This window comes from Parasteatoda tepidariorum, chromosome 4 (assembly GCF_043381705.1).
Source record: "Parasteatoda tepidariorum isolate YZ-2023 chromosome 4, CAS_Ptep_4.0, whole genome shotgun sequence".
Lineage (NCBI taxonomy): Eukaryota > Metazoa > Arthropoda > Arachnida > Araneae > Theridiidae > Parasteatoda > Parasteatoda tepidariorum.
This window is the reverse complement of record NC_092207.1, coordinates 36,340,592-36,363,610: the sequence shown is the minus strand read 5'-3', so window position 1 is coordinate 36,363,610 and position 23,019 is coordinate 36,340,592. Positions and strand designations below refer to the sequence as shown.

General features: G+C 26.6%; 1 protein-coding gene across 4 annotated transcripts in view; it reads right to left on the bottom strand.

The window, feature by feature from the left end:
• Nucleotides 1-23,019, bottom strand: part of LOC107456226 (apoptotic protease-activating factor 1) — a 39,112-nt gene that overhangs the window by 10,593 nt on the left and 5,500 nt on the right. For all 4 annotated transcript variants that reach the window (XM_043045939.2, XM_043045944.2, XM_043045940.2 and 1 more), the window contains exons 3-12: nucleotides 21,410-22,247; nucleotides 18,351-18,610; nucleotides 16,140-16,313; nucleotides 12,516-12,770; nucleotides 10,626-10,795; nucleotides 10,148-10,268; nucleotides 8,689-8,839; nucleotides 6,279-6,457; nucleotides 5,563-6,195; nucleotides 638-763 (exon numbers count right to left, since the gene is read on the bottom strand). In XM_043045939.2, coding sequence (XP_042901873.1) covers nucleotides 638-763; nucleotides 5,563-6,195; nucleotides 6,279-6,457; nucleotides 8,689-8,839; nucleotides 10,148-10,268; nucleotides 10,626-10,795; nucleotides 12,516-12,770; nucleotides 16,140-16,313; nucleotides 18,351-18,610; nucleotides 21,410-22,247 — 2,907 coding nt within the window. The remainder of the gene's footprint in view (nucleotides 1-637; nucleotides 764-5,562; nucleotides 6,196-6,278; nucleotides 6,458-8,688; nucleotides 8,840-10,147; nucleotides 10,269-10,625; nucleotides 10,796-12,515; nucleotides 12,771-16,139; nucleotides 16,314-18,350; nucleotides 18,611-21,409; nucleotides 22,248-23,019) is intronic.

Below are 23,019 nucleotides of genomic sequence, written 5' to 3'. Positions count from 1 at the left end.
CAATCTCAAGAATCAAAAGACTTTTAAAATTGTAATTTTCAATATGTTGGAATTTAACACACACCAAGAAAGAAAGTAATTTCGTTAACTAAAATTAATTAATGCAACAATTTATTTAAAATAAATTTTGAAACTAAGAAAAGAAAATAATAAAAGTATCAATAATTTAAAACACTGTTTTTTAACTTCTAAAATCTATATATATATATATATAAATTTGTTTATTAAAATCAGTGTTTTTTTTAAAAAAATCATTTGATTTAAATCATGATTTTAATCAATGATTTTAATCATTTGATTAAAATCATTTACACCCTGCAATACAGAGATGAAAAAAAATTATACTAGACTTGGACTAGAATTATATTTTCCTTGAATCTTCCACTATATTAGATTATAATAATTTGTGGATTTTGAATTTAGTTCTTATATTTTTTTTTCAAATAAAAGTGAATGTTTTCAAGCAGGAATTACTTTACTAATTTTATAATTGATTTCACCCTATTTAACATTAGATAAAAATATGCAAAATATTACAGTAAAGTTAAAAATTAATGGGTCAATAAGTATACCTCTGAATATTAAATAAAGATATCTTGTGCACTTTTAACACAAATTTAAATTTTTAAGATTTTACCTTCAAGTGTCCATTTTTCATCCCATAAACAATTTCTGAGCAATCATAGGATATTGAGCATGTCGAGATATCAGACTCTTCAGGGTCAGACTGGAAAACTACCTCATTTACTTCACTTTTTCTTACCTGAAGAAGAAAATATTTTGAGACTATTCAGAATAATGATTTTCCTCAAGATGCAATCATAATTAGAAATCAACTTTTTTGAAATATGGGTTAACAGTCTGTCATATGATGTAAACTCAGGGTGCGTAGCTAAACTATTCAACAAAAATAAGTATCTTTTAAGCACTCAAAAAATATTTTTAAGAACTTTAAAAAATATCATAATTAGGCTGGGATGGAAAGTTTTTGATAATCGATGGTTTTATCTTGTTTTAACCGTCATGCCAAAAAAAAAAACTTTTCGCAGTTGTCAAAAATTATGAAATTTTGAATCATGTAAAATGAATGGCGTTTTTACATGCTATGGAAAGACTATACGCCGAAATTGAACGGGGTTGAATTAATTATGAAAACGTTGAATAGAACAATGTGAACTGTGTCTCTTTGTATAATTCAACACAAAAATCAACACGGTGAAAGAAAAATCTCATTTTGAAAAAGGGAAAATTAAGCACTTTTTAAAAACACCCAATGAAAAAAGCACCTTTAAGGACTTTTAAAAAACGAAAATCGAAAAGAAGCACCTTTAAGCAGTTTCTAAAAACGCTACGCACCCTGAAACTGATCAACTAATATATCTCAACATCACACTTTTTTCATGGAAACTTAAGTCTAGTACAATTTTGTGGAAAAAATGGTTGTTTTAGAGCAAGTGGAAGCACATAAAAATGGCTGTTTCAAGCACAGCAAAAATCAATTGGTACTTATGATACTTTGCCCTATAACAGTATCAGAACACTATTATGAAAAAAGTTTTACATGGAGAAGGATGAAAGAAATGATTAGCAGTTTCAAACAGGGGGATGAATTGGTTTCATCATGAATTGGTAATATCAATTTTGTAAGTTAAAGCAGATATTGAATATTTAGAAGTTTGAAGCACTGCAATGATAATTTGAACAATATAATGTAAAATGCCAATTTTGAAGCAGGTTGGAGCAACTAAACAGGGTTCCCACTCAATTTTTAATAAAAAATTCAAGGACTTTTCAATGACTTTCAAGGACCTAAAATCAAATTTTTCAAGGACCTATTCAGCATTGTTGTATGCTAAAGTACATGTCAACCAGATTTTACCCTGCCTAGAAATTGTATATTTTTAAATCACAATGCTTATTTGACAACAAAAAAAAATTATTTATTAAATTTATCAGCTAATAATACAAATGGTTGATAGTTAGATAGCTGTTTCAAATCACTTTAAAAAATTCCAAAAAAAAAAAAACTCCAATTGACATAGGATACTAGCTAACATTTAAAACTAGCATCAGCGAAACGTTATGAAAAATTTAATGAAGTGAATTAGAATTAATGAAACTGAATGAATGTATAATGCATATTACATTAGCGTGAATTTTAAAATTTAGTGAATATACCTAATTTTCACTAAGTGTAATTTTTTAATTGCATTTATACGAATCTAGATATACTATATGTGAATCAAAATTATAAGAAAGGTGAAGTCTCAAAGATTGCGTAAATCACATAGAACAGCGTGTGATTTGTACATTAAAATGGAATTGTGGCAAATTTTTTTTAAAATCGGAATAATATGAATAGCAAATGATAGAAAACGCACGAACTAACAAGACATAAATCAAAATGTGAGATACATAAATCACTTTAATGTGAATTCTGTGTGATTAGCTAATAGTTTTCATGTGAATAGTGATCATTATGATGTAAATTGCAATTTGTGATTCGAAATGTTCTTAATATAGAACAGCTATGTGTAATCCTTAAATCATTTTGATGAGAATTGTGGGCAGTAATTCTTAAATTTCTCTTTTATGAATCGCAATGTGATTTGTAAACTACTAGAATGAGAATTGTGAGGCATGATTCTGAAATTACTTAAATGCGCATCACGTTATATATTTCAGAAATAATTTTAATTGAAATCATGATATGTGATTGATAAATCACTTAATGGGAATCATGTGTGATTTATAAAATACATTATTATGAATTCTGATGAGTAATTTGCAAATCGATATGTGATTCCTTAATCACTTTCAGTTAAACCACAATTCGTAGAACCTTGTATATGAATTCCGATCTGTATATCAAGAATTAGTTTAATGTGAATCACGATGCTTATTCATAATCAATGAAACCTGTAGAATCAAATTTTATTCATTAGCAGTAAAACCTAAATGTAAAAATTTGATTATAAACAGGGTATCTGCTACATTTTAGATTTTCAAATTCATGATTTTCCATGACTAATTCCAAGAATTTTTCATGACTTAACGAAGTTACTATCATCTCCAACAAAAATGCAACAATTTTAAAAAAGCATTATAACAACATTATTCGAAATGATAGGTATAATCAAAACTTATACTCTGCATCTTCATATTTATAGATTTTAAATTTAAAAAACAGAGTAAAGAAAGAGTTGAAACAATAAAATAGCAGAAAAAGTACAAAAGCAAATAATTTATTTTCCTGCAGAATTATATTCTAAAGATATTTTTCTTGTTCATCAGAAAGGAAAGAAATACTCCTGATTTTTCTGTTCTATTTCGGAATAAAAAAAATCCTCACTGACTGAATTGCTTCAACTAAAATTTTAAATTGATAAAATTAAAAAAAATTAATAATAAAAATTCTTAAATCACAGAAGAGAGTTTACAAGATTCCCTCTAGAAATGATGTTTTTTCTTTCATTTTTTGAAAGAACACCATAATTTTTAAAGAACATGATAAAATCATTTCATATTCCAATAAAATATGACTGAGTGGTGATTTTGCTAGGAATTCAGATATTTAGAACAGGGTGAAATGGGGGGGGGATTCCATTTTAAAAATTACATTTTTCGGAGACCTAAATCTATGACTTTCCATGATTTTTTCAAAAACATAGTAAAAATCATGATATTTCATGACAAATTTAGTTCAATACTAAAATTCATGACTTTCCATGATTTTTCAAGACTTTTCAGGTGCGCGGATACACTGTACAAAACAGTGGCTTAGAGTCACGGAATACAAATTTTATGAAATTTAATCTATCATTAAAAATAAAATTTTATCAACTAAAAAAATGTCAAAAGATGGTGCAAAGCACATTTTATGGTACAGTGAAACCTCCAGGAAAGACCACCTCTATGTAGCGACCACTTCTATTTACGATCACTTTTGGGAGGCACAAAATTTTTTTCCGCTGACTTTGTATTGCAGAAAACCTTTAGGAGAGACCATTAAAACTTTTCCCAGCGACCGGGCAAACATCTGCACCAAGCGCAGTAAAGGTCAAATAAGGAAACACAAAAGAATAAGATTTAAAAAANGCAAGAAAAATTAGTAGTATTTTAATTTCTAAAAAATCAAGTACTTTTCAAGTACCCTATGGCAGAATTCAAGGACTTTACAGGGCCCTGATTTTTTTAAACCAAATTCAAGGACTTTTAAAGGTTTTTCAAGTACCGTGGGAACCCTGCTAAAGCAACAATAGCATCAATGGGGATATTTACAGCTAATACAAATTTTATTTTGCTTTTAAAAACTTCAACTGCATATTTTAAGACAATAGCAACTTTTTTTTGTATGCACAAGTATTAAACAGATTTAGGGAAAAAGAAAATAGAATCTACTGTATTTTCTTTCACTTTAAACTGCATTATTAAATTACTGATTTAATCACATGTCATTTGATTTGTTTTGAAGTATACCGTTATTTAAAATAAAATAATAAAAATAAACATTAAAGGCAGTAGTAAAGGAGCACCTTGTGTATTGCATACAACATTAAATTACAAAGATAAAATTTTTCAAATTTTTTAAAAAATTATTTTCAATTTTTTTTTAATTTTTATCTTATAAAAAAAGTTTTTTAAATTCTATATAATATTATAAATGTAAAAAATTTTTATTCATATATTTCTATAATTTAATCTAATAATGTTCCCTGTTCTACACACTCTATACTATTGCAGTGTGAACTTTCATATGTTTTGGTAAAGATTTTTTCATGAAATGGTAAAAAAGTAGAATGAAAACATTTTAGTTCAGTAAAATTGCTTTTGATTTCACTGTCACTTAACACCACAGTCATTATCATTGCTACCAAACACATTTGAAATAGTTAATTACAGTGGTTAAAATAATTTTAAATCAAATTTATAAAACCAAAAATAACTTAGTATAAACTTTGCTACTACTGAAAAAAAAAATTCTTTCGTAAAAAAACAAAAAAAAAAAAACAAAGTTGGCTGTTATCCTATATTAAGCAGTAACCAAAATCTGCCAGAACTTTTTTCGCAATTCTTTTTTTTAATATTGTTGTTTTTTAACTCAACTGATTCTATGCTAATGCTAAACAACATTAACAATCTGTTAGAAACTTTTTTTTTTACTTTAGATAATTAAACTTAATTTCAATGTTGCTCAGTAAATAATAATTTGATTAACAGACTATGAGTTTAAAATATGTTTATTTTCATATTTTCATTTATTAATGCCTAACGATGATATGGTTTAAGAATAGCAGGGTTCAATATAAATACTCTTACTTTTTTTAAAATAAAATATACAGAAATGAAATTTAATTACAATCTGTGAAAACTGCAATACTGAAGCTTTATAGCAACATCTCCAATTTTTAAAACTGGCAAAAGTGGGTAGTCCACTAGACGAGCGCTTAGTTATCCAAAGTTAGACAAAATTTAATATTTTTGATCTGATAATGTTTACTACTGTACAATAATTTTAAAAATAAATAAGTGAAATATTGAAAAAATAAAATGGTAACTAACCTCTACACGATTGAAATAATCAGATGAAGCAATAAATATTTCTTCAGCTTTCTTCTGAACACTTAAATTGTTTTCAAAGGCAATTAAAGGTGTATCTCTGATTGTTGAAGTATCATAAATGATATACCGGGTTAAAGATCCAGTCAGCAGCCTAAAATCAACTCCGGAAAATGAAACAGAGACAACCTCATCACAGTGGCCAAGCAAAAAGCCAACAACATTTTGCAAACGGAGATTTATTATTATAACTTGAGCAGATGATGTGCCACAAGCCAACAAGGTGCCATTGGCACATATACAACAGCTAACAATCAAATCATTCCTCTTCCAACCGGCATTAATTTCGACCCTTTCTGATGAAGAAAGATTCCATTTTGATAAGGTATTGTCATGTGCAGATATAAGAAATTCTTGGTCAATGAAACAGAACTGTTGCACGAATATGCCATCATGAGATAAAGCTTTGGTTAAGTGGCCAGTCTCAAAATTATAAAGATTAATAGTATCTCCGACAGTTGCAGCAAACACAGAATCATCTGGGCTAAATGCAACAAACTTGCAACTAGAGTCAGCAACGATTTTATGTTTACGATTCAGGATGTATCCAGCCTCACTAGATAATAATTCCCATACCTAGAAAGAACATATGTATTTAGGTAAATAATTGAGTCCCTTGTAGAAATTAATAAAATATTTCAAGATATGATATGACTTACAAATATCAATCCACCTTCATCACTTGAGATTATGTGAGTGTCATTGTTTGAGAAAGCACAGCAAAGGACTCTGGATTTATGATGCGAAAATGTGTACACTGATTTATCAACAGGAGATTCTATACCATTTTCTTGACTAGGGTTGGATTTTAAGGACGCTCTTTTCTTGCCCTGGAAGCCTAAGAAAATATTTTAAAAAGTAATATCATGTAATTTTACGTGGCAAAATACAAAATTTTAAGTGAATCACTTTAATAGTTCCTCAGAAATTGAATTTTCAAACTGTAGTATTTTTTAGTAGTACAGTAGAGAACCATTTATCCGGTATCCCGATAACCGGGAAAATTTTTGATCGGTTTTCCCGCCATTTTTAACTAGAACGATTATGAAAAAAAAAAGCGGAAATGAACTCATCCTTGAAGCTGAGTAGAGGAAAATGTAAGGAAGGGGAGAATTTTTTTCCCCGTTTACCCAGAGAAACGTCATTTCCTCCGTGACCTTGAAGGCAGGGAAGGGAGGAATGTTTTATTTTCTCCTTTAGGCCGTCAATCAAGCTCAAGGGTGTGGCATGCTGATTTCGTTTTCTGTTTAATTTACGAGGGGGGGGGAATGCATTGCATGCATATCAGTGAACAGAAGATGAAAAAGAAAAATATATTTATCTATTTGACATCGATTAATAAAAATAAAATCTTTTTCTTCTGAATAAATTCAAGTGCGGCATCATTTTTATTGATGTGGAATCACATCTGCTGTAATTAAATATCGAGTTTTTATCAACAAAAAAAATAATAAGAGGAGAATTGTTTATTAATTTAAACATAGGATTATTTTAAGTTGTTTTTCTGATTCCACTACGTTTGATTTTTTTTTTCACAATAAATTTTGCACTCAATAAATTAATTCTTTTTACTCATAAATTTTATCATTAGGTTTTTTTTTTTAAAATTCCGTTGATCTTGCCTAGTTCCGGGTTTCAATATTTATGCTAGTGCTTTTTTTAACTATCGTTTCGGTTCGATAATTTTCAAGTGCTTTTATTTAGATTAATAAGTTTTCCTTTTATTTTATCAATTCCCCCGTATAATTAGGTATGAAATATATCGCGTTATTTAACCTTTGGTTTTGTTTATATTAGTTAATTTAGGAATTGTAATTATTTTTAGAAAATAAATACGAGAATTTTGTATTTTTTAATCTTGTTTTTCTTGTCTAAACTTGCAAATTTTTTTATTCTTTTAAATATTATTATTTTTTCTTTTTAAAGTTAAGAGTACCTTTCTTTTTTCTGTTACTTTATGCATTACACTTTTTCCTTGTAATTCGGGTTCGATAAAACATCGATTAATGACACTTTTTGGTCGATCCAGAAAACCGGGAAATTCAGACATCTGGGATAGCGATGGTTCCGAGCATCCCGGATAATTGGTTCTCTACTGTAGTATTTTTTATAAGATGATTGTTTTAGTAATTTTATTTCAATAATTAAACAAATTAACAGATTGGATGATAAATTGCAATTTTACACATTTTTATTTATAATTATTAAATATGTATAATAATTGTTTACAGTTTTCTAAAAAAAGTAGTGAAGATGTAACTACATTTCAAAAATAGCTTGTAATTACTACAATTAAAGAAAAAATTAGTTGTAGCAGTAGTTAACTATATTTGTAATAATTGCTGTTGTTAAAACTGCAAAAATAATTCCAACCAGTGCAATAAAGTGAATTTGAATATTTTGAATTTCTACAATGCAAATTTACAACTATTATTATAAATTTATAGCATCTGTACCAACTTTGTAAAAACAATAATTAACTTTTAGTCTTTTCAAAATAAAACTAATTAAACAAAATGTAAACAAATGTACTAATTAAACAAAAGGACAAAATCACATTATGACTTTATTTTGATTCATAAAATTTATTCTTTAAAAAAAGAAAAATTATGCATTTAGAGCTTTGTCCATATTTGAAAACTTGCCACTGATATATATATATATAAATGTTATAATTAATATATGTTATAACACACATTAATTATAACAGATATCCATGATATACGTTGTAATTAATGTGTGCCTTCACCAGCTCACTGTTTTGAGGCTCATCATCAACCCTGCGGTATTTGGCAATATTGCTCTGAATGCATAATATTATGTAATAATATATTAGAAATTCGAGTGGTACTAATTGAGCATTGACTACTGACGTTACTTATTTTAAGCATAGAAATCCAATTTATATATAAAAAAAAACAATAGAAACATTTCAAAACCATCAAAATTTGAAAGATATTTTTGACTAGATAACCACAACACAATAAATTTTCTGTTATTTAGCATCAGTACAGCTTTTATTGAACTCTATTTTTAGCAATTCAGAAATTTAAAAAAAAATTTATTTACCTGCAATAGGACTGATGGTAAAGATTTTAACAGTCTTATCATCAGATGCAGTAACTATTTTCTGGTTTTTATGATCAAAAGCACAATAGTTTACAGTACTTGAATGGCCACATAGCTCTTGCACAACCTCAAAAGTATCAGTAGATATTATCTAAAAAAAATTAAATTAAGAAGAATAATTTAAAATTTGATTAGTTTGTTTTCAAAAAATGAGACTGAGATAAGATTGAAAAAAAATAGACCAATTAAATCAATCCATAAAAATCAAATTGAAACTAATGAGAGTTAAATGTCAAAAGTTCATTTTTGAATTAATACATTAATAATAAATAATTGTTCCCATTTGAAAGCATTAAATACTTGATATAAATAGTCATTACGATGATTATTTGAAGACAAAGAAATGTTACTGCCATAAGTTTGTTTAGTTGAAATGTTCCTATAATTAAAAATATTTAAGAACATGTGATACAGCCAGATTAATTTTCCATTGCAGATTATGCTTAATTTCCATCAGTAATTCAAAATTTAAGGTATAGAAAAAATAAGTTCAGATAAACCTATAGTAAATCATGAAGTTTCATATGCTGAAATTTTCTTTCAAAATATGAAAATATTGAACTTTTTAAAAATATTGCTACTTCACATTTGGAAATGAAACTTTATTTAATATTTTGAAGTGTTTAATTTGCAATGAACTGAGAGTTTATCAGGGGTAGGGGTAGTTATGTGATAAGTATTTCTGATAGATGATGCTCTGTTATATTAATTAATTAGGTTCCAATTCAACCACTGTATCGTTAGACAGATAGCAATAATTTGACACATGCAACTTAGAAAGAAAGTTCCATACTATGGATTAAACAAATATGAACAAAATAAATATTTAGACAACAAGATTATCTTAATTAAATTGTAGAATTAGCTTCACTGCTTAATTATAAGTAATCCTGCCATAATTTGTTTGCATTTTCCAAAAAAAAAAAAAAAAAATTTAAATTATGGCAATCAGCAATTGAAACTTTATGGTAACCTTAACTCACTTTTTCTGTACCTTAAATTACTCATGGAAGTGAAAGAGAAATTGACTTGAAGTGTATCTTCTGCAATATAGCATCTTCTTAAGAAAAGATATTGCTTAAATTAATAAAATTTTTAACATGTTAACATGAAGTAACATGTTGCTCTGTTTTGTCATTGCCAAATTTTTTAATTGAAAATAGAACGAAAAATACTAAATTTGAAAACATTATTTGAAACATTATTGCAAATACATAGTTTAAATTCATTATGTTTATTTTATTAGCCTGAATAGCACTTGGTTTTCAAGTAGTACAAAATAAATAAAAAGCATAAAATACAAAACTGTTTAAAGAATAAATTGTTAATTATATCATGACATATTTGTCGATTACAATAAAAGTAAACTGCTAATTACAATGAAAGTAGTATTACTTACAAGAGCTTTGTCTCCAACAACAGCCATGAGGGAAGAATTGGAATTGTAAGTTGTGTGTGACAATTTCTCTACTGGCATGGAACAGAAATGAAATAAGTTCATTTTATTTTCTTCTTTATTACTGAAAGTAAATATTGAAAAAAGAAAAATACTTTAATATTGAAAAAGGATTTGAGAAATAATATCTTAGAGATCTAATCAAAAATAATACAGGAAATTTTTTTATTTTTACTTTCATCATCATCGGAGAGATTTAAACACTAAAGAATTCCTTCTCCGCTCAGATTTGTTTACAAAATTTGGCATGTTAAAACTGTCTAAATATTCTCAACAGTGATAATGAGCAGAAGCAAAGTCCTTTAGTACTTAAGTAAAATATTTATATGCAATATAGATACATATTAAAATATCTTTATCATAGATGATATACAATGTTTAAATCACAACAACAAAATAATATGAAAGTACACCTACTTACCACCAATCATAATAAGATTTGCCTTTTTTCTGTGCTATTATTTTAGCTTTCTGATAAACAGCAGAATTATTTGGTTCAAAAAGAGCTAACTGAACAATGTCACTTTCTATAAAACGTATTTTATCAGCATAGCGATGTACAAATGATTTAAACATCTCAACGTCATTTTTCTGAAAATAAAGAAAAATTCAAATTTCACATCAATGATATTTTAAAGAAATTTATTTGTATAAATAAGCTTATAATATATGATGCTTAATAATAATAATATATAAGGATTGTTTGAAAAAATATTAATTTTTCAAAACTTTTATAAAAGCAAACTTTGAAATTTAAGTGGCTGCCCACTAAAAAAATTACACAATTTAAAAGCCTATACAATTTTATTATTTTAACAAAAATTTAGAATCAGATGAACAAAAACCATATACAGGCGTACATAGCACAGTGCCCCCCCCCCCCGAAAAAATTTCCCATTTGCCAATTTCATATCATTTAATATTACCTTACTAAATAGATAATTTTTGATTTGGGAAGTAAGGGGCAAAGCAAAACAACAGAACTTAAAAAGTATGCTATAGATGAAAAGATTCACATTACAATAATTAACCTAAAATAAAAACTGTGCTCTTTTCTGCAAAAAAAAAAAGTGCTCTTTTTAGTAACTGAATCTATTACTTAGAGTAGGAAAAGGAAAAAATATAAAATAGACTGTATTTAAAAGAAAAGAAAATTCTAAAATAAATAAATGAAAAAGCAAAAACTAGAAATTTTATTGAGAAAAAGTTTCAAGTTAGAGGAAACAAAAATTTCAAATACAGTGGTAATATAAAATCTATATGAAAAACTTTTGATCTAGTGATCAGATCTTTAAAGGGGTGGCCACAAATATGCTATTTAATTAATGCAGATAAGACATGCATACGATATTTAGAGTTACAAATTCAGACCCAAAAATACTTTTAAAATTAGACTTCTCAGGAATTATTCAATCGATTTAGTTAAAATTTCGTGACATTAAATTATACTCTTTAAAATTATGTAAAAATTTGTATACCTCACAATTAAATTTATTTATTTCTTTTTACTGTTATTAAATAAATAAAAATTTGTAAAAACAATTTTTTTTGCATTTAATTATTTTTGGGTAGACGAATTTTTTAATTGTGTGTGAAAATGTTCCGATTCACTCAAAAAGTTATTGAGATATGGGGAAATACATAAAATTAACATTAAGGAGTTCAAACATTTGACTGCTCAACTTAAACAAGTCATTCAGTCCATATTTTCCAGATTGCGGCTAAATGTGATATTTTGAGAATCTAAAATCAAAATAAAAGGTATGTTTATTCAGAGAAAGTACATTTTTGTGTCTGGTTTTGTAACATATAATATCCTCTGCACTAATTAATTAGCATATTTGGGGTCACCCCTGTTATTTAAGTCCTAGTAGTCAATCCCTTCACAATATTATCACCTCTGAGTAAATAGGCGCGTAATATCTAAGATTTAAAAGAGTATATATCTTCTAAATGAGGCATATGAAATGTATCTAGCTATGAAACTTTCAGGTTGCACTAATCAATATTTGTTCTAAGAAATTTAATTTCATAAATAAAATATAATAAATTTTCTCCCAGTTCCTAAACTTTTCCTCCCAGAAAAAGAAAAAATTCAGCTCTTGAAAGTTAGCACAAATAAGAACTCATTTAAATCAGTATGTTTAATTTAGCCCATAAGTTGGTCTTAGCATCTTGAAATATGAATAATCATAGCTTGTAAATTTTAGATAAAAGAAAAGAAATTATATGAATGTTTAACTTTTTTTAAATATTAATATATTTTAAATTGTTATAAACTTTTCGAAAAAAAAAAAAAATACAAACTCACATTTTGAAAGAATTCTCCATAATTTCGAAAATCCAGAAATAAATCAACAGGATCGAATCTACGAATTTTCTGTTCCAGAAAATTCAAGTCAAAATAAACTTTTTCTAGCAAATCATACCTCTTAGCCATATATAAATGATAACCAAGAGTGTAAGGTATGTAGTCTTTATCATCTAACAATGAAAGATCAATTGTATCATCAATTAAGCACTTATTCATTATTTTGTTCACAAATATCTGGTGTCGTTCTATTATCTACAAATGAAAAATAGGTCATTATTACTCAGTACAACACAGATGAATGCATAAAATTAGTATACATATTATTTCAATTTTGGATTTAACAATAAAAACTTAACTCATTAATAAAATGAAATTAACAAAACAATTGAAGTTATTAAATAAATCAGCAATGCTACTAAATATACACTAAACAGTATTTTGGCTGGATACTGACAAATGTCAGTATATTCAGTATCACAATTGTCAGTCAGAATATTCAGTTTTCTGACATTTGATTCTATAAATATACCCCTTTACTAAAAAATTAAAATATACTCAAATACTTGTTTACTAGAACTCTGCTTTTTTATGTTAGCTTAATTACAATACTTTAAACATAACAATATTACTTATGAGCCATTTCCCCCTATTTTCTAAAAATGTTATTTTTTTTTCTTAACAATGTTTGTTCTTAACAAGCTTTTGATGCTTTAATAATATTTGACAACATGATACCTAAAAAAAAAAGAAGAAAAAAAGGTGAGATATGTTTGTTTTATTAGATTGGGAGCAATGATACTTGATCATTTTTTTGCACTTGGCAAGATGTTTTCTTAAAACTTTAAAGTAATAAAAATTATTTGGTTAGTAATTTTAGATTTATAATAGGATAATATAGGTCTGTTTTTAGATTATTTCAGAATTTACTGAAATTTTGTAAAAACTGGCAAAATCCAATGGACGAAAAAATTTCCTTCTTCGAAATAAATGTTTCAAAAATCTAAAACAAGCTAATAATAATAATAATTATAAAAAATGCTGGCAGCACAATTGTCTGGGTATAATCTTGTGAGGGGAAAAAAATCTAGATAAATTCTAGTATGACTGCAATAATTCTCACATACTAATGGCTAAACAAACTATATATTTTACTTTCTTTGAAGGGAAAGAGGATATATAAATAGCTCACACCAATTCATTTGTGAAAACAGGGTGACCACTCAAATTAGGTTTTAAATTTCCCTGATTTTTCCAGGATTTCCAGGTATAAGTTTTAAAATTTCTAGGTAAACATGTTTCTTTCCTTATGAAGTATAGGATGAGTATTTAATCCCCAAGAAACGTGTCATTATTCTAAAGTATTTTATTTAAATTGTTTTCTTTTTAGTATATAATCATGAAAAAATTAGATTTAGATTTATTTTAACAACCTAGCCAGATTTTGCTTTTCCCTTTTCAAAATTTTAATAATTGGGTGCAACATTAATTTAAAAAAAAATTAAGATACATATGGAGAAAATAATATGTTTAGCTTGTAAAATATATTGCTTTTATTTAATGTATAATATTTCAATGTGTTACTTCAATATTAAGTAGTTTTTGCACAAAGTGTACCAAATGGCAAATATAGAATGATCCAAAAAATCTCGGACAAGTATAGTTTAATATATTTTTATTCAGCAAAAGAAGATAATCCCAAGCAATCATACATTAATATCTTTGCATCGATGTCTTATCTTTGCTTTGCTATTCTGTTTTACATTCACTAACATAGAGCTATTTCAATGTATTTGTGTTTTCTCCATATCTATCCTCTTTGCAAAATTCATTGATCATATTTTCTTTAAACCAATATCAAAAGTCAAATGTGTAAATAATGTTGCTTGTTTGAAATAGCACTGCTATTTACAGAGATATTAAGTATTTAAAAAGGAATGTCGCAAATGTAAAACTGTCAAATTTTTTGTTGTGTATTCCATTAAAAAAAGTATATAAAATTCTTCGAATTTCATTCTTTCTTTTTAGTTGAAATCAAAATATTTTAAAATTCTAATCTATCCGCATTCTTATTTTAGTTTAGATTTGTTAATTGTTTTTCAACTAGAGACCTGTACACGTTGAGTGCAGAACGAAAACAAAAGAATATAATTTAATGTTAGCAATATATAGTTGAAGCTTAAAAGAGCCTTATTTTTAACTAATATATGTTTGAAAAGGACAAAAGGAAATTAAAAAAATGTGCGATTGATTGGCTTTATGAAGATAAAACAATTCAACAATTTCATTGGATGGGAGTACAAAATCTTCCAGAAAAATTGCTATAAAATTATCACCAAAAATGTTTTGGAGAACTTTATAAAATTAGAATTACTAAAACTTTTTAAACCATTTTGCCAAAAGAAAAAAATGCCTACAATACATCGTAACTAACTTAACGATAAATAGATTCGGTCCACAAAGAAGACAAAAAAGAAAATCCTCTGCTCTTACAGGCAGGAGCAAATATCCCAACCCCTTCTTTCACCCCACCACATTCTTCACCTTTCCCAAACTGCATAATCTCAAAGAAGTAATAGTCTCCATGGAAGAGTTTCATGTGGTGTTTTTATCTAGTTTAACAGAGTTATACCGGAGCAAATTTTGATGTCAGAGTATTGCTAATTTGGAGATATTTCGACCTTTTGGTGATAAATTTCTGTCTAGGAAAAGTAGTTATAATGGATGGTAAAATAGTAAAATTAAGAAAATCGGGAAAAAATAGCTCAGTTTTTCTTTAAAATTCTCCGATTTTTCCAGGTTTTATCAAAAAAAATTCCCTGATAATTCTAGGTATTCAAGGTTTTCCAGATGGGTGACACTTCTGGAAAATTAGCAAAGACGATTAAAAGCATTTTTAATCATATAGCATTTAATAATAAAAAAGCATAAAGCATTTCTCTCATATTCAGTTTACTCCTTCTAATCGCCGAGTTTGGCCAAGGAGGAGAAAAGCATCCCAATAAAAAAGTTAGCATAGTATGCAAAACACAATTTTCTTTATAACGAAGATAATTTGCAATATGAATATAAAATAGCATAGATATGAATAACTTATTTACAATTCAACAAAGCAGATAAATTGTTCATAATAACCTTCACAAATTTGCTTGTAAATTTTTATGGGCTTGTATTCAAATTAATTTGATTGCAAATTTAAAAAAATTTTTTTTAATAGTGCCTCATTAATACTTGGTTTTTTTTAATATGTTCTTTGATATAATCTTTCTGCACTTGTTACATTTATTAACCAAACTTTTATAATCACTAACAAAGCGGTGTAAAAAAAAAAGACTTAGTCCTATATTCTTACATTTATAAAGGTCAGATTTCCCATGATCATTAATAAAAAAAAAATAAAAACTAGATATAAAAAGCTAAAGTATGTAGAATTTTTTGCGATTCGGAATTTGCCAATTTTCCTGGATTCAGGAGAGTCAAGCGTTTGCTGTAATTGCAATGCCTTAAACACAAAAATGCCAGCTGCAATGCAATTATACATTTTTTTAAAAATAAGAAAATAGACTTCTCTAAAAATAAGAAAATAGAAAGAATTTATTAAAACTTTTAACACTAGACACTTACCTCTTCTTTTGTGCACATGTCCACTAAGACCTCAAGACAAATGCTCTGGAGTTTGTAGGAACACTCACCATTTTCTCCCTTTTCAATCTGAACGAGAGACTTGCAATATAATTCTTGCATAAAATCTTGAATCTCAAATGGACTCATACAGCCTTCCCAAAGAAGAGTAAGAACCTTAAATAAATAGAATTCACTTTAGTGTATGGCTTATGAAATTTATTTTAAAATACAGTCAAAACTCACTATAACAAACTTGCAATATTGTGAACTTTTTCAAATGTCGCTTCTGAACTACCATCTAACTAATGTTATTTTATATACTTATAGTGGACAGTTGAAAAATTGGTAGTTCTTTCATACTGGACCTCAGATTTGCGTTACTTCCTCAGGGCTATTTTATTTTTTTTTAAAAATTCCTCTAACTTTAGATTTGCAGTAGTTGTGATTGCAAATGATGGAATTTCTTCACAATAAGACACATCAGGTCAAATCTAATTATTGCATGATCATCGCTCATAATTGCAAACTTATAAACACTGGTATCAGTAAAACTTTTTATGAAGAATTTAACAAAGCATAATAAAATAAATTGAAAAGTAACACTACATTACAAATAAGTTATAAATACATTATGTGATTGTTATGTTATTAAAATAAGAAGCAAATTATTTTAAATTTGTTTAGTTAAATTTTAGCTACGTTCAGTTATGTAGAAAATTTACAGAATTATCAAAAAGCATCTGCATCATTTCAATTTTAGTGACACAATATTTTTTATAAAATTTTATTTAGCACATAATAAAATCTGCTTTACTAACAATATTTAGCAAATAACAACGACTAACCAAACTTACCGAACTATACAATTTTTTGACTTATTACTATTTCTGAATTGTACTTAAAATCAAGTTGTAGTCAATAAAAAGTTACTAATTTCTTCCATAGAATGTAAAAATTAACTTTTTTTTAAAAAATATTTAATTTATATTTAACCAGTTAAAAATCTATAAATAAATTATGAACTATCGTAATCACTATTTCCAACAATATATTTGTCATACACTAAAAAGTAATTTCGTCAAGAATTTAGATATATTTAACGATCATCTATAGTGGACTTATTGCTGAATCTGCAGACAGTTCCCTATATTTGGGTTCGACTTTACTATTTTCAGAGAATTACTCAACACAAAGTTAAATAAGATTAAATAAAATTAATTTACTTTTAAGTAAGACAGAAAATAAAGTTTAAAATTTATTACAAAATAATACATGTATCCTGCTAAAGAAGTTGAAGCTACAAAAATATTTAACAACAAATAACCTTTATTTTTTTTTGTTAAAAAAATTAAAACAGTAAAAAAACTCACTTCAATAAAAATTTACTTATTTATGCAAAAATAATATAAATTTAAAACAATATAAAATGAAATTTTCTTATCTTTATTACTACTCAGAAAATATTTATTTGATATTTCAAAAAGAGATAAGTTACATTTTTTAAGAAATTTAAATTATCATCAAGTTTTGTGCTCTTTCAACTAAGAGCATGGCAGATATAGCTAATAATTTAGTCTAAAATCTTTAGTTTAGACAAGAAAAAAAAATCATGCAAAAAAGTTTTAATTACAAACTTTGTTACTTCATTTAAAATTATAACAATAATAATAAATAAATAAATGAACAAATTTAAAAAAAAAAACAACATAAATAGTGCAAAGTGCTAGCAAGGTTTTTGCCTTCTTGGTATAATCATGTAAAATCTATGGATGAAGTTTAGATAGATCAGAAAGATTTTGACAAAACAGTAAAACCCTTGATTTTTACTATTCTGTCAAAATCTTTCTGTACAAAACTCTGCAGTCATAGCTAGATTTTGCAGAAATTTTATTTCAGTAAAACTAAGAAAAAATTGAAAAACTTATATTGGATCGCATTAGATCCAAGTGCTATTTTAACTATTTTCAAATTCATAGGTTTTGGTGCACTTTTAACACCTCTCCAACGTCAAATCAAAAACTAATTTTGACCTTCCAAAATCTTAACACGCAATTTTTATTGTAGGCAAAAACAAAACAAAAGTGAATACAAATGAGAACTTGATAGGAGTTTTTTCACAGGTGAAAAATTTTCACCAATCAGGTTCTCATTTGCGTGCGAAAAATTCGCATGCAAATTTTTCGCATTCAGTGAGAAATTTTTTTTACTTACTGTATGAGGAACAGAGAAATCTCTGTAAAATATTGCAAAATCTAAGAAATATTTCTTTAGATCTGAATAAGATTTTTCAAGCTCATTTATGCAAAAGCTAATCAAATTTTTCTTTTCCGCCCACTCATCTCTAGAGATACGCCTCTTACGAACAGCTTTGTTGACACTCTCAGCAAGTTTCTCATTCAGATTCATCCATCTTGCCTCATCATTGAAATCTCGCATCACATTTCCAATCAGACTAGCAACCATTGGTGATCCTAAAAGGTTAAAATTTCTGTTTCTTTAAATCAAATTTTGTGATTTTTTTCACAAATAAAAGATTTTTTTCAAGCAGTCAGAACACTCATAAATAAAAATTCCCTGACTTTTGCATGATTATTTTTTGAATGATTTTGTCAAATTTTCCTGATTTTCATAAGCAATAGCATAAATTTCAGGCATGCCCGATTTTTAAACATTGAATTCTTGAATAAACTAGCCAGGTTTGGCAGGTTTTTGACATGTGACAGTTTTTGACAGTTTAAACCATGGTTTAATCCATCATGTCAAAAACCTCACTGTCAAAAATGTCGAAAACCTATATTCATATGTGAAATTTAATTAATAAAATTTATATATTTTTTTTATAAAGGATAGTGTTTCTAAATATGTTCTAGAAAAAATAAATTTAAAATTTTGAAGAAACACTTATATTTTGAATAGTAACCAAAATCTTGTACTTTTGAAAGCTCACATCTTTTGTAATATTATGTATTCATTTTCATGTGTTATTGAAAATCTGCAGTGATATTATTAAGAAATTTATTTATAACCAAATTTAGTGTATAGTATAGATTATACTAAAAATTAGACATTTTTAAAGATAAACATTAGCAGTTTTGTACATTAGACATCTTTTAAAGAAAAATCTTTTTAATATTCTTTTAAATCTTCTTAATAATCTTTTTAACATAAGACAATACAAATTTAAGTGCTTTCTGTTAAATACACAGAGTAGTTAGTGTCGATTTACAGTATATTCAGCCTATTCATTTACTATGCTGAAAATTTAGTTTATCCAAATACTTGTGAATTTCATTTTGCTGAATACTATATAGTTTTGTTGAATATCTAAATATTCAGCTGTTGAATAATTACTTCTTGCTTTCAAGATATGCATTATTTGTATTCTTAATACAAGTGGAGAAAAAAAAATTAAGAGATAAAAATTGTTTTAAAATGATAAGTGTAATAATTATAAATAAATATAATAAACAATATGAATTATATTTATCATTATTCACAAATATAACTACTTTTAAATTCAAATTAACATACTGGATAATAAAGATATTCGGTATAACATTAAAAAAAATTTTTTATACACTTGTATCTTATATCAAGTTTGTATTTATACAACATAACTTGTAAGTTCCTTATAAATATTAGTTATATGTTCCTTATATGTCAAAAATGCATAGTAATAAACTTTTAATTTTCTTAAGTATCAAAAAAAAAAATTTTTTTTTCAAAATATAAATATTTAAAAAAATTTTGTGCAAAATTTTTCTGCACATGCATTTGAATATAAATTTCTGAGATTTTAAATCTGTTATTTTACCTTAATTTTAATTAAAAAATATTTTAAAACCTGCTGATTACCTATAGTATAATTAAATTTCAATATAATGCATGGCAACTGTTGGTAGTTTTGAAGTTTATATATTTTCTTGGCAAACTTCAGTTTTTGACATTTTTGACGGTTTAAACCAGTATTATACCCTTGTCATGTCAAAAACCACTTTTTGACGTCAAAAACCCAACCCTGAAACTAGCCTATGTGTTTAAAATGGAACTGAAAATATTTTGAAATATTATTTACTAACAAAACTAAATTTAAGGTCCTGCTCATAAACTTTAGGAAGTTAAATAAATTGTAATTGAAAGGTATTTGTGTTACATTTAACATCATAGAAAATATTCTTTCACTTTCGTCCATCTAGGTAGTCCTAGACTCTTTTACTTGTAAAAATTTTTTCTTCAAGAATTACTTTTCTTCCCATTTTTTTACACCAAAAATTTTTTAAGCAATTAATTTTTTTACATTAAAAATTTGGGTAGCAACATTTTTTAATTAGGCCAAAAATTCCCACAATCCTGCCTGAATTTTCCCCAAACCTCATTCGCGCAATTGGAAATATCCTGCAGTCCTGAAAGAATCTATAATCATTTACTACTTTTTACAGATATACAATTGAGCTTTAATCCATTGTTCCAGCATTTTTTGTTTTCCCGAATGCATCACCTCATTTTAAAGGTTCCACCGAAAATGCTATTCTTAAAATTCTATTCTAATGCTATTCTATTACCCGATTACATTATTTTTTAAAACTAGCAGATTCTCATGTCTATTAAGAAATTCTATATATTTTTTTTAAAAATTCGATTGAGAAGAAGAAAAAAAATTCCAGATGTCTTATTATGTTCGATATTATTAAATTGTTGAAATTTGTGATGCTATCAACCCTAAGAAATTATTGAAGCTAAGCAATGATATTGATAAAGGTTTTGAAGCCTTTGAAACAATGAGGAGCTCTACTTTCTGTATTCAGACAAATTTAATACAGAAAATTAATAACAATCTGTTATGCCGAAAATTTATTGTTCGTGCTGACAGAAAAATTGAGATTTGTGCCGTGTCTTTTATTTTTTAAAACTCAACATTATTCTTATCAACATTATTCTTATTATGCACTAAGTAAAAATCCAATCATCAATTGCTAAAGTAATTGAAATCATTGTGTAAAGTAATTGAAGCAAACACAGAACCAACAGCAAATTTGAAAAAAAAAAAATAGTAATTGCTTGGAGAGCAAATAGTTAAAAATTTGCTGAAAAAGATAAGATAAAATAAATAAATAATAAAATAAATCAGAATAGTAATAATAATTTTAAAAGAAAACAATATTTAAAAATCATGAGTTCAGTAATTTCATCATAAACTAGATTTTTAAATACACTATAAAGACAAAAATAAAAAGTTATTATTAAAAACTTTAAATACGATAAATACTAACCATTACATTTTATACAAATTTCATCAACTACATCAGGCAGCTCTTCAGGTTTGCATTTGACATGAAGTGAAAATAATTCTTTGATTTCAGTTTCTACAAAATCATCCAGACAATTTATGTACGTAACATATGAAGAAACATCATCTACAACACCTTTATAAATTGTAGTCACTAAAATAGGACAGCCCACATCTAATGCCTTAATAATTCTGGAACATCTAACATCATCCAGAATTAGAAGAATTTTGGGGAGTTTTGATATTTTCCTCCTTAAATCTAAGGTCATGTTGAACAAACTCTCATTAGCCAGATGCTCATTTCCATAAGAATCACTTAGTTTAATATGAGGTTCTGCATCTAAAAACTTGTACATTTTCTTAACTTTAAGTTTAACTTCGTCTTCACTATCAAGATGACCAACTTGAATCCAAAAAATACCATCAGGAAACTCGTTTTCTAACAACTCATTGTTCCTTAGAGCTTCAGCTGCTAAAACGGTTTTTCCAGATCCAATAGGGCCAAACATAACAACCCAATGACGATTTTCACTTTGCTTCGCTTTTATAACTGCTTGCTTTAATTCTGTGCGAACTCTTTCAACTTTCTTTTCACGTGAAAGGTAATAGTTAACTTGAAATGGCACGCCTCCGTTTGCTAACCTTTCATTTAGGTTATTAGTTAGCTGGTTAAAGTGCACTTCTAATCTTTCTGCCAACCATGGGTATGGTTCACATCCCTCTTCATCCTTTTTCAGTACTTTTATAAATTTGTGTATGGCATCAGATGTTTTTTTAACTAAAAATTCAAAAAGTTTTTCAACTTGTGCAGTTATTTTATCCTGGAATATAATGTAAAATATTGAATTAATACAAGGCAAAAAAATGTATTTTTCAAAAAAAGATACAACTCAGATGCAAATGACATGACATAATTTGACATGAAGTGACATGAGTAGAAGCCATTTAGCTCATTAAAATATAGGTTTCCTGGTGAAAGCTTATAAAAAGACATTTTTTTAAGTGTTCCTTGCATCATTACGATTTGGGTAATTTTTTTCAGGAAAATAAAAACTATTTTTGACGGATGAATATGAGAAAAATGATGTAGTATTTCTCAGAATATTTAACAGCTCATATAAGTTTAAGAATTATTAATGGTTAAACATGTAATGAAATATACCATGCAGACCACCCAGAAATATACAGCTACAGAGTTGAAATTCGATGTACTAAAAGAACTATTTTTATTGATAAATTCAACATTCTTTTTTTCTTTTTTTTAAAATTACAATTTGTTCAAAAAAGTTTGATTTTTTTTTTTTTTTTTTANTCCAATTGTGGGTTTTTTTTTTTTTTTTTTTTTTTTTAATCTTGGCAAACTTTTTCTCACTTTTTACTTGAACAATTTATTTTTTGTTGCAAGAATAGGAAGATAACTTAATTATCCTTCAAGATTTTTATTCTAAAAGAGTGCTTGTTAGTTAAACTTTAAAAGAAAAAAAAAAAGAAAAAACAGACTGCCAAAAATTACCATATCCAAAGTTTAACAAATCAAAGATTTTGCAACTGGAACACATTACAAAACAAGAAACGAACATATTAAATAACCAA